Source organism: Hippopotamus amphibius, chromosome 1 (genome assembly GCF_030028045.1).
Source record: "Hippopotamus amphibius kiboko isolate mHipAmp2 chromosome 1, mHipAmp2.hap2, whole genome shotgun sequence".
NCBI classification, from domain to species: Eukaryota; Metazoa; Chordata; class Mammalia; order Artiodactyla; family Hippopotamidae; genus Hippopotamus; species Hippopotamus amphibius.
The window spans coordinates 148,929,427-148,941,179 of NC_080186.1; the positions used below are offsets into that span (position 1 = coordinate 148,929,427).

At 45.4% G+C, this 11,753-nt stretch overlaps 1 protein-coding gene across 4 annotated transcripts in view; it reads right to left on the reverse strand.

Annotated features, from left to right (window-relative positions):
- Nucleotides 1-372: 372 nt before the first annotated feature.
- GRIA1 (glutamate ionotropic receptor AMPA type subunit 1) overlaps nt 373-11,753 on the reverse strand; it is a 303,977-nt gene continuing 292,596 nt past the window's right edge. For 3 of the 4 annotated variants that reach the window (XM_057730417.1, XM_057730408.1, XM_057730402.1), the window contains 2 exons: nt 8,710-8,844; nt 654-960 (listed from right to left, as the gene is read on the reverse strand). In XM_057730417.1, the coding sequence (XP_057586400.1) occupies nt 760-960; nt 8,710-8,844 (336 nt within the window). In that variant the 3' untranslated portion in view covers nt 654-759. Of the gene's footprint in view, nt 961-8,709; nt 8,845-11,753 lie in introns of all 4 variants that reach the window. The other variant, XM_057730393.1, reaches the window with a different exon arrangement.

Sequence of the window (11,753 nt, forward strand, 5' to 3'; positions counted from 1 at the left end):
TCTGAGCCTCTGGCAATAACTTCATGAGCGCTCTTCTGACTGCACACCTGCCTTTACCTTTTCCGCCACCCTGGGTCTGAGTTGCTTCACATGTGTTCTCAACTAAATCAGTGCCTAGGCAGTGCCCTGTGTGGGGGAGGCAGCCCACTCCTCCAACCACACTGGTCTTCATCCATGGCTTGGGGCTGAGGCGTGGAGGGGAATTTGGAGAGCTTCCATGATGAATTCTTTTGAAGATTGCTTTTTTCCTTTTGCTTGCTATCAGGTGGAACGAATCTTGAATCTCCCATCTGAAAACTAAAGCGGGATGGGTAGGGAGTTGGGAGTAAGAAGGAAAAGGAAGGGGTCTAACAGAACCTGCAAACCATGGATATTAGTAAGAAAAAAAATAGTGCACACACTAAGACACATGAACAACCAAATTAAAAGAAACCAGCACAGTTTCCTCATTAGTGCTCCAGTGACTCCACGTGCAGAGACACAGGTTCTGTGTGACAGGGTTTTTCTCCCCTTATTGCAGTACAGTGTCATTTGTCATCCTCACTTGGCAAACGGAAAAGGGTGAAAGAACGTCAAAAAAGGAAAAGGGGCCGTAAAATGCTTTCTCAATTCTGCAGGAAAATCTGTTGAAACATCCTCCTCGTGGTCATGGTAGTTGGTGGCGGTTGCGTTTCATTTTGTTGTTTTTGGCACTGAAGGGTTTGGGATGGAATTTGGGGAGCCTGGGCATACTCCGCAAGGGGTCTCCGTCTGCTCCAGTTACAATCCAGTGGCTCCCAAGGGAATCCCTGAACTGTGGCTCATGCAGGGGATCGATTGCATGGACTTGGGGAAGTCATGGCTGACCACCCGGCCGTTCTCTCCACTACCGCCACCGCTGGCTCCTGCCCCGCTGTTTCGGGGGAGCGTCGATGTCTGTATGGCTTCGTTGATGGATTGCTGTGGGATCAAACAGAAACCCTTTTCAGGAGGACCGGGGGGTTCTTCCCCAGGTCCTTGGCAGTGATTGGCAAGGAACATGAGTCAACACTGGACTTCAAATGTCACCCCAGCTCTCCTCCCCATCCAACTTTTTCCCTCATCTGTAATGCTAGTCTTGACTTCCCACCACCCCACAAAACTGATATATGGCTCTGGGCAAGTCTGATCCCCTCTCTGGGCCTCATGTTCTCTCAGCTTAATAAGGTGTGCTGGACTGGGTGATCTCTAAGATCCTCTCCTGTTCTTATATTCTGTGATTTCTAAAGATCCATGGTAGTATTGAGGATAATAAACAAGTAGAAAAGCTCTGGAAATGGGGTTTAGGAAACTTGGGTTTCAGTCCTGGTTCTGACATCAACTAGTTGTGTGACCTTGTGCATGTTTCCTTATCTCTCTAGACCTTTTAAATCTCCTTGTTTTTGAAAATGCAATTGTCTATGCACCTACTGACTTTTATCGGCAAGAATGGTACTATACTGTATGAAAAATGAGTTGAAATGTGACAAAAAATTGAGGGTGTATCATTGTTAGCTGAAAGTTTAAAATCACCTCTGATTTACTTCTGGAAAAATGTTATCCTACCTCTAGCAGTATGAGAATGTAGGACTTGTCTGATTAACACAGTCAGCATAATGTATGGAAAGAAGCATGTGCTAAAGAAAATGAGAATGAATTCCAAAGATCATTATCTGCATGTCACCTGTTCCCATCAGAACATGTAACCTGTATGTCTAAACTGACACATCAGATCAATGCTACTGATTTGTGAAAGCTTGTGACTTCTAGAATGTTGGAATTCTAGATGTGACAACAACTCCAATGATCACCCCAGGATCAGATGAGTTAGAGAGAATGTTCAAGACCACAATCTGTAATTAGAACCATATCCTGTTAGATGAGAGGAAGTGTTCTGTTCTGAGTTCCTTTGGAGAAAGAAACTTCATGACATGAAATCCAAACCCTCTTCCTATCACTTCCAACATCCCGTTGAAAGATGCCTATAGAAATTTTGAAGTAGGGCTTAGTCTTTTGGTGAAAATCAACACAAAGGAGAATGAGTTGAGAGGTCTATGAGTTGAGAAGTTTCTTTCTCTAAGATCGACCTACCCATCCTTCAAGACTCAGTTTGTTCCTACCTCCTTGAAGTTGTCTTAGACTGCCCCAGCAAGTCCTGCCCCCCACCCCTGCCAGGATGCATACATTATACATTCGCTTGCAATGATTCTGCTTCAGGTATGTAACTTCTGTCTCCTTTAAGAGAGCTCACTGCCTGGAGAAGGGCAAGGGCCATGTCTTCTCAATACTTAGCTACTTGCCAGAGTGCCTAGCATGTCGTTAGAGGCCCCATAGACATCCCTGAATTTGTCTAAGAAAAGCCAAACACATAGGGCCATTCTCAAAAAGCTGATGGCTTTCTCCTTTGCATATTGGCATGATTCTAGTAATCAGAGAAGTCAGTCAACCTACTGTGGCCTCACGGGCATAAACAGGGCAGTTTTGACCCAATTGTTATTCTTTCTGCTATACTATGCTGGGAGGACCCTCTTATTGCTGGCAGTTCTGACAATTTTTTAATATATTCGTTCTTTTAAAAAATCCATGATGCAGACAGATCTGCCCCATATGATGCTCCACCCACATGGATTTTGTCTCTTCTTCAAACTCCTGGATGTGATTTATTTACATTCTGCCTGGTTGTCCTGCACTGAAGAGGAAGTGTGACCTGGATAGCCTTCTTCTAGGTCAAGGTCACAAAAATACCACTGTGATGCTCTATGGGGGAAATGTGAAAAGAAAACATGAGGAATTCATGGTTACTTATTCTCACTTTTAAAATGTTGAAAATAACTTTTTATTTGTGTGTGTGGGCAGTGTGGAAACTTCCATGGATTAGCTTGGAATATCTATCTTGTACGATTTTTCTTTGCTACACCCCTTTAATTAAAAAAAAGTTTAAAGTTCACACAGATCACCCTGGGCTTTGTTTCTCAAAAGTTCTCACGTATTTCTGTAATATTCCATGGAAGCTGGTGGTACTTGACAAATTTACCGTAAAGGAGAAGCTTGGTGGCATGATCTGTTGGAGCCTATCAACATCTGAGGCAACTTAGCCAGGCACGTGGCTAAAGCTCTCCAAGTTCACGTCATTCAGAATTGGTTTTCAAGGAAGCTGATGGGTTTTCAGAGGTCAATGACTCCATGCTTCCATGGGTGGTGGGGATTACCTGCTTACTGGCTTTCTTTCTAACCTCAGGAGAAGGGATGAATAGAGTCAAAATCGGAGTGGGAAGCACTGTTAAAGATGACTAATTCATTAGTTCTCAAACATGGCCGCAGGTTCTGGGGTGTTTTGGGAAAAAAACACTGATGCCTGAGAGCTACCTCAGGGATGCTGACTTAATCGGTGTGGTATGTGGCCTGGACACCAGAGTTTTAAAAACTTCCCAAGCGATTCTAATATGCAAGCAAGGTGGAAGCACAGTGATCTAGTTGCTTTCAGTTTATAGAGAAACTGAGGACTTGTCATTGACTTGCTTCAAGTTACAGTTTTGATGACCTCCTGACTGTGGGTCCTCCTGCCCCCATAGCTAAATGGTTATAAGCTGATGTCATTTTCCCCTTGCCTCTGGGAACTGTGGTTCTCTCCTGTCCATCATTGACATGTCAGCCATTCTTCAAGTTCCTCCTTATGTTGTTGTTTTTGAAACTGATACTCAGGGAGAAAAGGGTGAGTGAAAAGTCCAACCTCAAAGTTGGTGCTTCAGAGACTCACTTCTTGAACAGTGATTATATCCTAACTTCTTAGCTACTTGCTTTTCTGAGAAAAGTCTGCCCAGACTCTGCACATCACAGAGCAGCCTAATAAAACCACAGCCCTTGGTGATGACCTCAACCTAGCACGCGTGCTGAGAGCCAGAGGGACCGCCTGCTGTGGAGAATGCCCCCGTCTGACCATGTCCCTCAGCTGCTCATTAATTCCAGGGAAATGTGCAAAGCCTAGATGGCAGTGGTTTCAACACAGCCCATGTCAGCACAGCCACTACAATTATGAAAAGTCAGTGGTTCTCCTGGGGGTGGGAGCAGCTGGGGATTATTTTTTGGGGGAGCAAGTTGGTGAATAATAAATATGCTGGTTGTCCTTAATATCAGCTAAGGGCTCAGGTTCCTGTCTGTTTTGCCAGGCCAGAGGGGAGGGAAAGGGGGTCTGAGACTTTATTTAATTTGGAGTATGTCTTGGGTTTTATATTTTTGCTACTGTGTGATAGTTTCAATTAAACTGAAGTGTTGTGGTTGCTTGAAGTCCCTCTCTGAGTCCCCAGCTCTCCCATGCTCTCCTTTTCCCTCAGTCTTCGTGTGCCCAGTCTCCCTGGCCTTCCTCTCATTTCTGGGCAAGAGTTCTGGTCTTTGGGTCTGTGATACTTGTGCATCCTTTGGTGGCAACCATCTTCCCCTGGTTAATTCTTTTCCTGTTTCAAGTCTGTTAAATATCACTTTCTCAGGGAAGCCTCTCTGTCCTGCCCCAGACCCCATTCCCAAATCAGGACTTGACAGCATTGGGCATTTTTCTTCAAATACTCATTGAACATATATATATTTGCTTGTTTCTGTCTTCCAGTTAAATTCTCGGCTTCCTGAGAACAGAAGCTGTGTCCGGTTTGTTCGTGACTGTATCCCCAGTGCTGAGCAATGCCTCCCAGGCAGTGGTGCTCGGTATGTCTTTGTGGAAGCACTGCCTGCAGGGTGCCGCCCCACCGTCCTTGTGACACTTGCTCTGTGTCCTGCTTGTGTGACATCGAAGGGGAAAGGGTCTCAATAACACACAAGCAAAGGATCCCATCCCGTGGATGGCCTCAACAACTAGATCAGGCAAACCTAAGGATAAGGTCTGCATCTTAATTTGTCTCTGCACTGTGGGTGGGGTTTTGACGGGATGCAGCAGGTGATAAAAAATATCTGTTGCCATGTGGTTGGGGAGGAGAGAGAAATTTACGAGAAGTGGCTTGGCTGGTACCAAGAACACCGGCTTTGCCGTGGCCATGCTGGAGGTCTAGTTCCTGTTCCTCTAGCTCTGAGCTTGCGTGACCTTGTTGGAAAAACTACTTAGCTTCTTTGAACCCCTATTTTTTCATCTGTAGAACTGCAAGCACAGGGTTAATGAACATGTATGTGAAGCGCTTTGAACATGGAAGTTACTAACAAGATATCTTTCCTTTTTTCCTTCCTTTTTTCTCTCTCCCTCCTCCCCATCTTTCCCTTTTCTGCCCCCTCATCCTCTCTTTTTTCTCTTTTTTATATGGAGTGGGGATGAACTCCTTAAACATTGTTGGGAAATAGGAGGCTGATTGTGAACTAGGTTTAGGAGCTCAAGGCCTTAAGAGTTGGCCACATACTGTGATTAAGGAAAGAAGCAAGTGGAAGATTCTTGCTAAAGGCCCTGGACACCATCAATGCGGTCCTCTGTGTGAGGCGGCCCTTCTGAAAAGAGCTAATCTGCCTTTGGAGAAGGCAAAGTACAGAAAAATAAAGAGAACTGCAAAACTGGACAGTCTGAGAGGCAAGCAGAATGTGTTAACTTATCTCCTTTGGATAAGAAAGGAGTTGATGGAGCTTTGAAAATTAAGGGCTGGGTTGACTCATAAGGACCGTAGAGGCATCTTTTCTGCAGGTGGAAGATTAAAAATTCTATCAGGAGCCTCGGTGGGTTGGGCAGAAGTCATACAAACCAGTGGAATTAACTATAGAAGACTGTGGTAAAAGACCTTGCGTTAATGATTCCAAGAGATCCTGATGTTCCCAAGAAATTCAATACCTTCTTTGGAATGGGAAGGGTAAGAATGTCTCCCAGAAGTTAAGACATGACTCGGTGGCCTCTTATAAGGATTCTTGTCTTCACCTGAATGTTATGACCTCAGCAGTGAAGGTTAACAGGGTACAGGTTTAAGAGCATCTCAGTTGTTAGCCACCCCGGTATTACCACGTGGCACTGACGATGGTTAGTGGGATGTGGTCATCCCATAGGAAGGTCTGGAAGTCCAGGTTTCCTGCTTGCGGTCGCCTGGTCTCAGCAGATCTCATGAGTACAAACGGATGGGAACAAAAGCACTTTGGATGACGTTGTGTGTGCTTTCAGGCTGGGTGGTTTTGATGGTTGTGTTTGCTTAACCTAACAGCAGCTCCTCCCAATGCCTCACCTCATCCTCCAAGAGATTTTCTTGGGATACAATTCCACAATAATTTTACTAATACTTACCCTATGTGTGTGGGATGTCCAAAGGGAAATCAGACACAGCTTCTTACCTTAAGGAACTCACAATCTCTATAGCTTAAAAAAACCTAGGACATGTAAGTAGGGGCTATAAGAGGAAAATCTTAAGGAGGCTGTAGCTGGCCACTAATAATAATATAAAGTATTATTATTATGAATTCTAGTTATTATTGTTTATTGAGGGCTTACTATGGCCCAAGCATTTTGCAGAGCCCTTTATATCAATTTTTGTCATAAATCCGCAACAATTTTATAAGGTATGTACAAGCACTAGCCCCATTTTATAGAAATGGAGGATCAGAGAGCTATTGAAACCTGTTCAAGATGACACACTTTAGTGTGGAGCAGGCAAGATTTGTGCTGAGATGTTCAGTCTCCAGCGCCTTGCTTTAGACCCTACCCGGCACTGTGTTCTAGGGTAGCTCCTGTGAGGTGTATTGGGCCAATCCTGGGACATTGCTTTGGGTCATGGGCCCTGGGGAAGGTTTTGGTGGGTTGTAAAGGTTGTGCTTACCTAGTTCTGCTCCGCTTCCCCTTTGCTGCCTCTGGAGTAAACTTTCCTCACTTTGGAGAGTAAGATAGGAGAGTCTTTAGGCTTATGTTTTGAACGGAATAGGCAAAGAAAGCCGTTTAGGTTCTAAGAGACTTTGTCGTGTCCAGCCAAGCTCCTTGGAGGTCTACACTGGGTTTAGGATCTGAGGCCCATGCTTTTGCTGTGCTTTTTTCTTTCTGAGAGGACCTGGATTTGAATGAGCTGGTCAAGGGTAGGATGGAGGTGTCCCTAGGTTCCCTGGCTGAATACAATCACACTACCATCCTTTAATTATTCCTTGTTATATCTTGGGAAGTTGCCTTTTAAATGGGTCCTATGGGACAGAAGACCTGGAGAGGGATTGCCCTGCATAAAGGCACATGGGTGGAAAGCACGAGGTGGGTGGCTGGACAATGAAGTATGTAGGAGAGCAGATTGCCTGGGAGGGGGAGGTAGACTAGAGTTATGATGTGGAAATGCTGAATGCCAGGACAGAAGGCCCTCCGCCCCCAACTGCCACTCCCTGTGTACAGTACTGGGTACAGAGTTTCCAAACAGGGGAAGCAAATGTCCAGTAATGTCTTCTCCAAGAGAAACCCTGGAGGTATGTCCAGGGCAGATGCCTAAGGCAGGAAGGGGGTTAGTAGGCTGTGATCCAACGGTGGGTATGCTGAGCCTGGGAGGGATGGCATGTAGAAGAAAGGGCTTCTTAGGGCACAGTCTAGGAGAGCAAATCCTACCGATGAGTCCTCTTAGTCAACTCAAGGTAACAGCCTAGGGTGTATTGCTCAGAATGACTGTGCTTCTTTCCACTTCTGCTGGTTTGAATCCCACTTGTCCTTCCTCTTAAATTCTGGTTCTTCCTGGAAGCCTTCTCTGTTTTCTCCCTCCTGTAAAACCCTACAGGCCTTCTTATCTATGCCATAGTTTGGTTGCTTGGGTAGTTTTTCTCTGTCACCCTTTGTTGAAAATGCTGAATGTTACAGGTTGTGTCTTAGTCCTCTCTGCCTCCTCATGCTGTCTTGCCTATGGCGTTGCTCAATGAAGAACACTTCCTTCCAAAAATATTTTCTTATTGAAGCTAAGTGATGACATGTGAGGGGCCTTGGAGGTCATTTAATCCAGACTCCTTTTGGATACTTGAATCTATATCCTTGTCAAGGATTATTTGGCCTCTACATGTATACCTCCAGTGATGAGCTGCTTGCTACTTACTGGGATAACCCATCCTATCTTGGGATAGCTCTGAGAGAAAAGTAGCTCTCACTTACTGTGTTCACACCTGCTCTCCATAGCTTTTAGTCATTAGTTCTTGTCGCGTACTTTGGGACCCCACAGAACTGTTTTCTTTCCGCCCTGAAAAGTCTTCATGTTTTACGGACAGCTCTCATATCTTGCATAGTTCTTCTCTTTTCCAGTTAGTTGCCTTTAGCTATATTTGATGTAGCTTGGGGTCATCTAATTAATATGCTTACCATTCTCGGGGCATGATACTCTTTACCAATGTCCACTTTACATTATGGCGGCTAAGAAAAGACCTACCTCACTGAGCATGGCAAGATCATACACCTTGCAGAGGGAGGAATCCCCCTGCCCCTGTTTTGGGCGCTACACTTCAGTTAGCAATCACTCTTGCCTCACACTGGCTTGACTGCCCACTTAGCCCCTAACTTTTCATCTCACCCCACCGTCTCTGGCTGATGCATTTGTTTTCTCAGGCCTTATGTATACCCTGACACATGCCAGCTTCCTTCCTCTCTCACCACTGCCTCTTTCCCTGTCGCCTTCCTCATAACAGCTTTCTGTCATCCCCTTCCTCAGGCTGACCTCAACCTCCTATCATTCCCCACCCTTTCTAGTAAAAGGATGCCCAGGAAACCCAGCTGTATCACAGAACAGGTTAGGAAAAAGCCTGGGAAGACGATGCCACCTTCATCCGCTTGGATTCGCTACGGGATTTGTAGCAGAACTCGATTAAGGCAACCAGCATGGCTAATCCAAGTCCTCCAATCAGGATGTAGAACACACCCGCCACATTGCTGAGGCTCAGAGCGCTTGTCTTGTCCTAGGAAGAGGAGGAGGGAAAGGGTGGTGGGGGGGAAAGAGTCAAGTGAGCCAAGGGGCTGGAGACCATCCAAGAAATAGCATTTTAACACACATACACTCAACCCCATCACCCTCTTTAACATTCATAATAGTTGGAAAGGCTTTGTATTTATTTAGTGTGTTCAATATTTCCCAGGAGAAAAATGTTTGCATGTGCACGTGTGTGTGTGTGTATGTATATAACATTGTTTTGATTATATTTAATGTATAATTAGATTTCCCCTCCTCCCCAATGCCTGTTTTAGGGTGGGAGATGCCACAAAAAGTCAGAGCAGCTTCTACCAAGATCTGCACCCTTGAGCTTACCCCGTTCTTTCAGAAAACTATATCCCTTCCTTTTCAGCTCAGTTCCTGCCCCCCATCCCCATGGTTGCTCAGCAACGTACTGGCTTCGCTTATTGTTTACGCCTGTGAGTGTTTTTCTGCGAGTTGGTACTTAAAATGAACTTTCTCCTAGATGTGCATTTGATTTCAATTTAATAAGACAGATACTGTACGTACAATAAAGATCAACCAATGTATACTTTTAACTTACTGCGCTGAGTCCCAATTGAGGGAAAAAGAAAACTGGGGGGCTTGGAATAGAAAAAAGGCACTGAGATAGACAAATGGCTCTATTAAATCCTAATAATTATGCTTAATTGGAGTCATTTTTCTCGTGGAGGTGCTTGCTGAAAAACACCGCAGGCAGACTCATCTAGCTGAATTTAGAAATCTCTGTTGCCTGGCCTAAAAGATCTTATACTGGTTCTGGATGAACAGGATCATGGAACAGAATGCTTAATTCCTAGGATCCTGGGGACAAGTGTCCATGTCCAGTAGGAGGTGGACAGAGCTCATTTCGTGGAGCCTGAGAAAGGTCATCAGTTGGTGAGACCATCCCTGAGTTCTGCCACCTCCAGTGGGGTTCACGAATCAGAGAGTGAGGGACAACATCTTCCCAGGTGGTGAGAACCACCAAACAAAACTGCCGGTCATGGGGGAAGGTGATGGCTTGGGGAGAGGGGGATCTGTCATTGCCTGATGACACAGGCAAGAGAACAGCTTTAAATCTCAGAAGCAGACTCGTCCCCAGATGTCATGCTGGCTTGAACACCTTTGCTTATATTGTTTGCTCAGGTACAAGTTTCTCATCGAATTAAACTGAAATGCACGCCTCAGCTGGCACAGGCACACAGTGTGGTTGGTTGATGGCACTGGATAGGATAAAGCTTTTACATCTCTCCAGGTGTTCTTTTTCAGGTGGGGTTGTAGGTGAGCCACACGAAAGGTGAACTGTCATGTCCTAGGGACTCCTCTGACATCTGCCTGTTGGTGTCTGGGCATGTGGGAGGGGGTCAGTAATTGACCGAGTCAGTGGCCTCTGCCCTAGTTCTACCTGGTGCATTGTACAAGATTCAGCAGGGCTGAGCTTGGGGACCGCAGCTGGCAAACAGCAGCATCCCTTCCCTCCCCAGAAGCAGCCTTGGCCGGCAGAGCTGCAGGATTATCTAAAGCATACCCCTCTGGTGGCTTCCTGTATTGCTAAAGCAGATGGTTCTTGAATATGGGTTACACTTGGCAGGACATAGTCTGGCTTTGGAAGCAGTGGGAATGGTTATTCAAAGGAGTAGAATTTCTCCTGCTCTGGTATCATGGCCTGATAAGGGAAATGTGCAAAAATGAGTTTGGTGCTTGGTTCAAGAGTTGGCTGAACAAGTAAATTCCCACTTGGCCTAAGTTTTCAGAATGCTCAAAATGTCTCTGTTTGTTGTTTGAGAGTTCTATAATTCTGCTGGAAAGTAAGTCTTTAGAGTTCTTGGAGGACTTATGGTTTATAGAAGTTCCTATGAAACTCTTCTGTGTGGGCAGGCCTGGGGTGTGGTGGGGAGGCATGTTCACGTATTATCAGCTCACACCTTAGAAAAGAGTGGTTGAGAGGGAAGCTCAGAGGGGCTGGATGGGGAACAGGCCTGGAGGCAGGTGGTAGACAAGGCGGCTGGGAGGAGAGCATTGAGTCCAGCTGATTTCACCAGCTGATCAGCCTTTCAACAGCTGAGGTGGTCACCAAGGCTGTTTCTGTTTCCTTCTTCATGGTCTTTTCAAGTTCACCTTGGTTGTGGATTGTCTTAGAGGATAAGGAAGTGGTAGGCATCTCTGTTTGGTTACTATCTCCAAAAAACCTTAAGAGGCCATCTGCCTCCCTACTGTAGAAGATGGAGTGTCCACTTCTGATATATCTTGTAAGGAAGCAGGGTCAGATCTTTATATGGAGGTGAGAGTAGGAGGCATATTCTATGTATCTGCAGAAGGAGGAAAGTCCATTTGATTATATGTGGAGGTGGAGAGCATCCTCACTTTTGAATGAGATCTCTGGTCCACGGGGATGGGGGTGTATGTCAGTGTGGGAACACGTCCCATTCAAACAAACAGGGCAGCCACATGGTATGGGCACTGCCACCTCTTGCAGGACACAGTGCTATGGATCCTTCTTTATGTTGACACAATCCTGGGAAGACCTGTGCAATCAAGGGAGCCCCTGGACCCTATTACCACCAATATCTGAAAGCAAACTTAGATGAAGCACTACTGTCTAAGTTTGGCACAGTTTGATAGGGTGTAGAGTGAAGGGCTGATGTTGGTGTCTTCTTAGCCCACATAGTTGAGGAGTTTACATTTAGGGAAGGTTTCTAATTTCCCTTACATGTGCTATTGGCTTTTTAAAAAAATTTTTTTATTGGAATATAGTTGATTTAAAATGTGTTAGTTTCAGGTGTACAGCAAAGTGAATCATATATGCCGTTGGCTTTTTGATAGCAGCAAATTGAGTTCCTTCGAGGGAGGCCCAAGACCACAGTCTTCTGCTGAGTTGCTGTTACTGACTCTCTT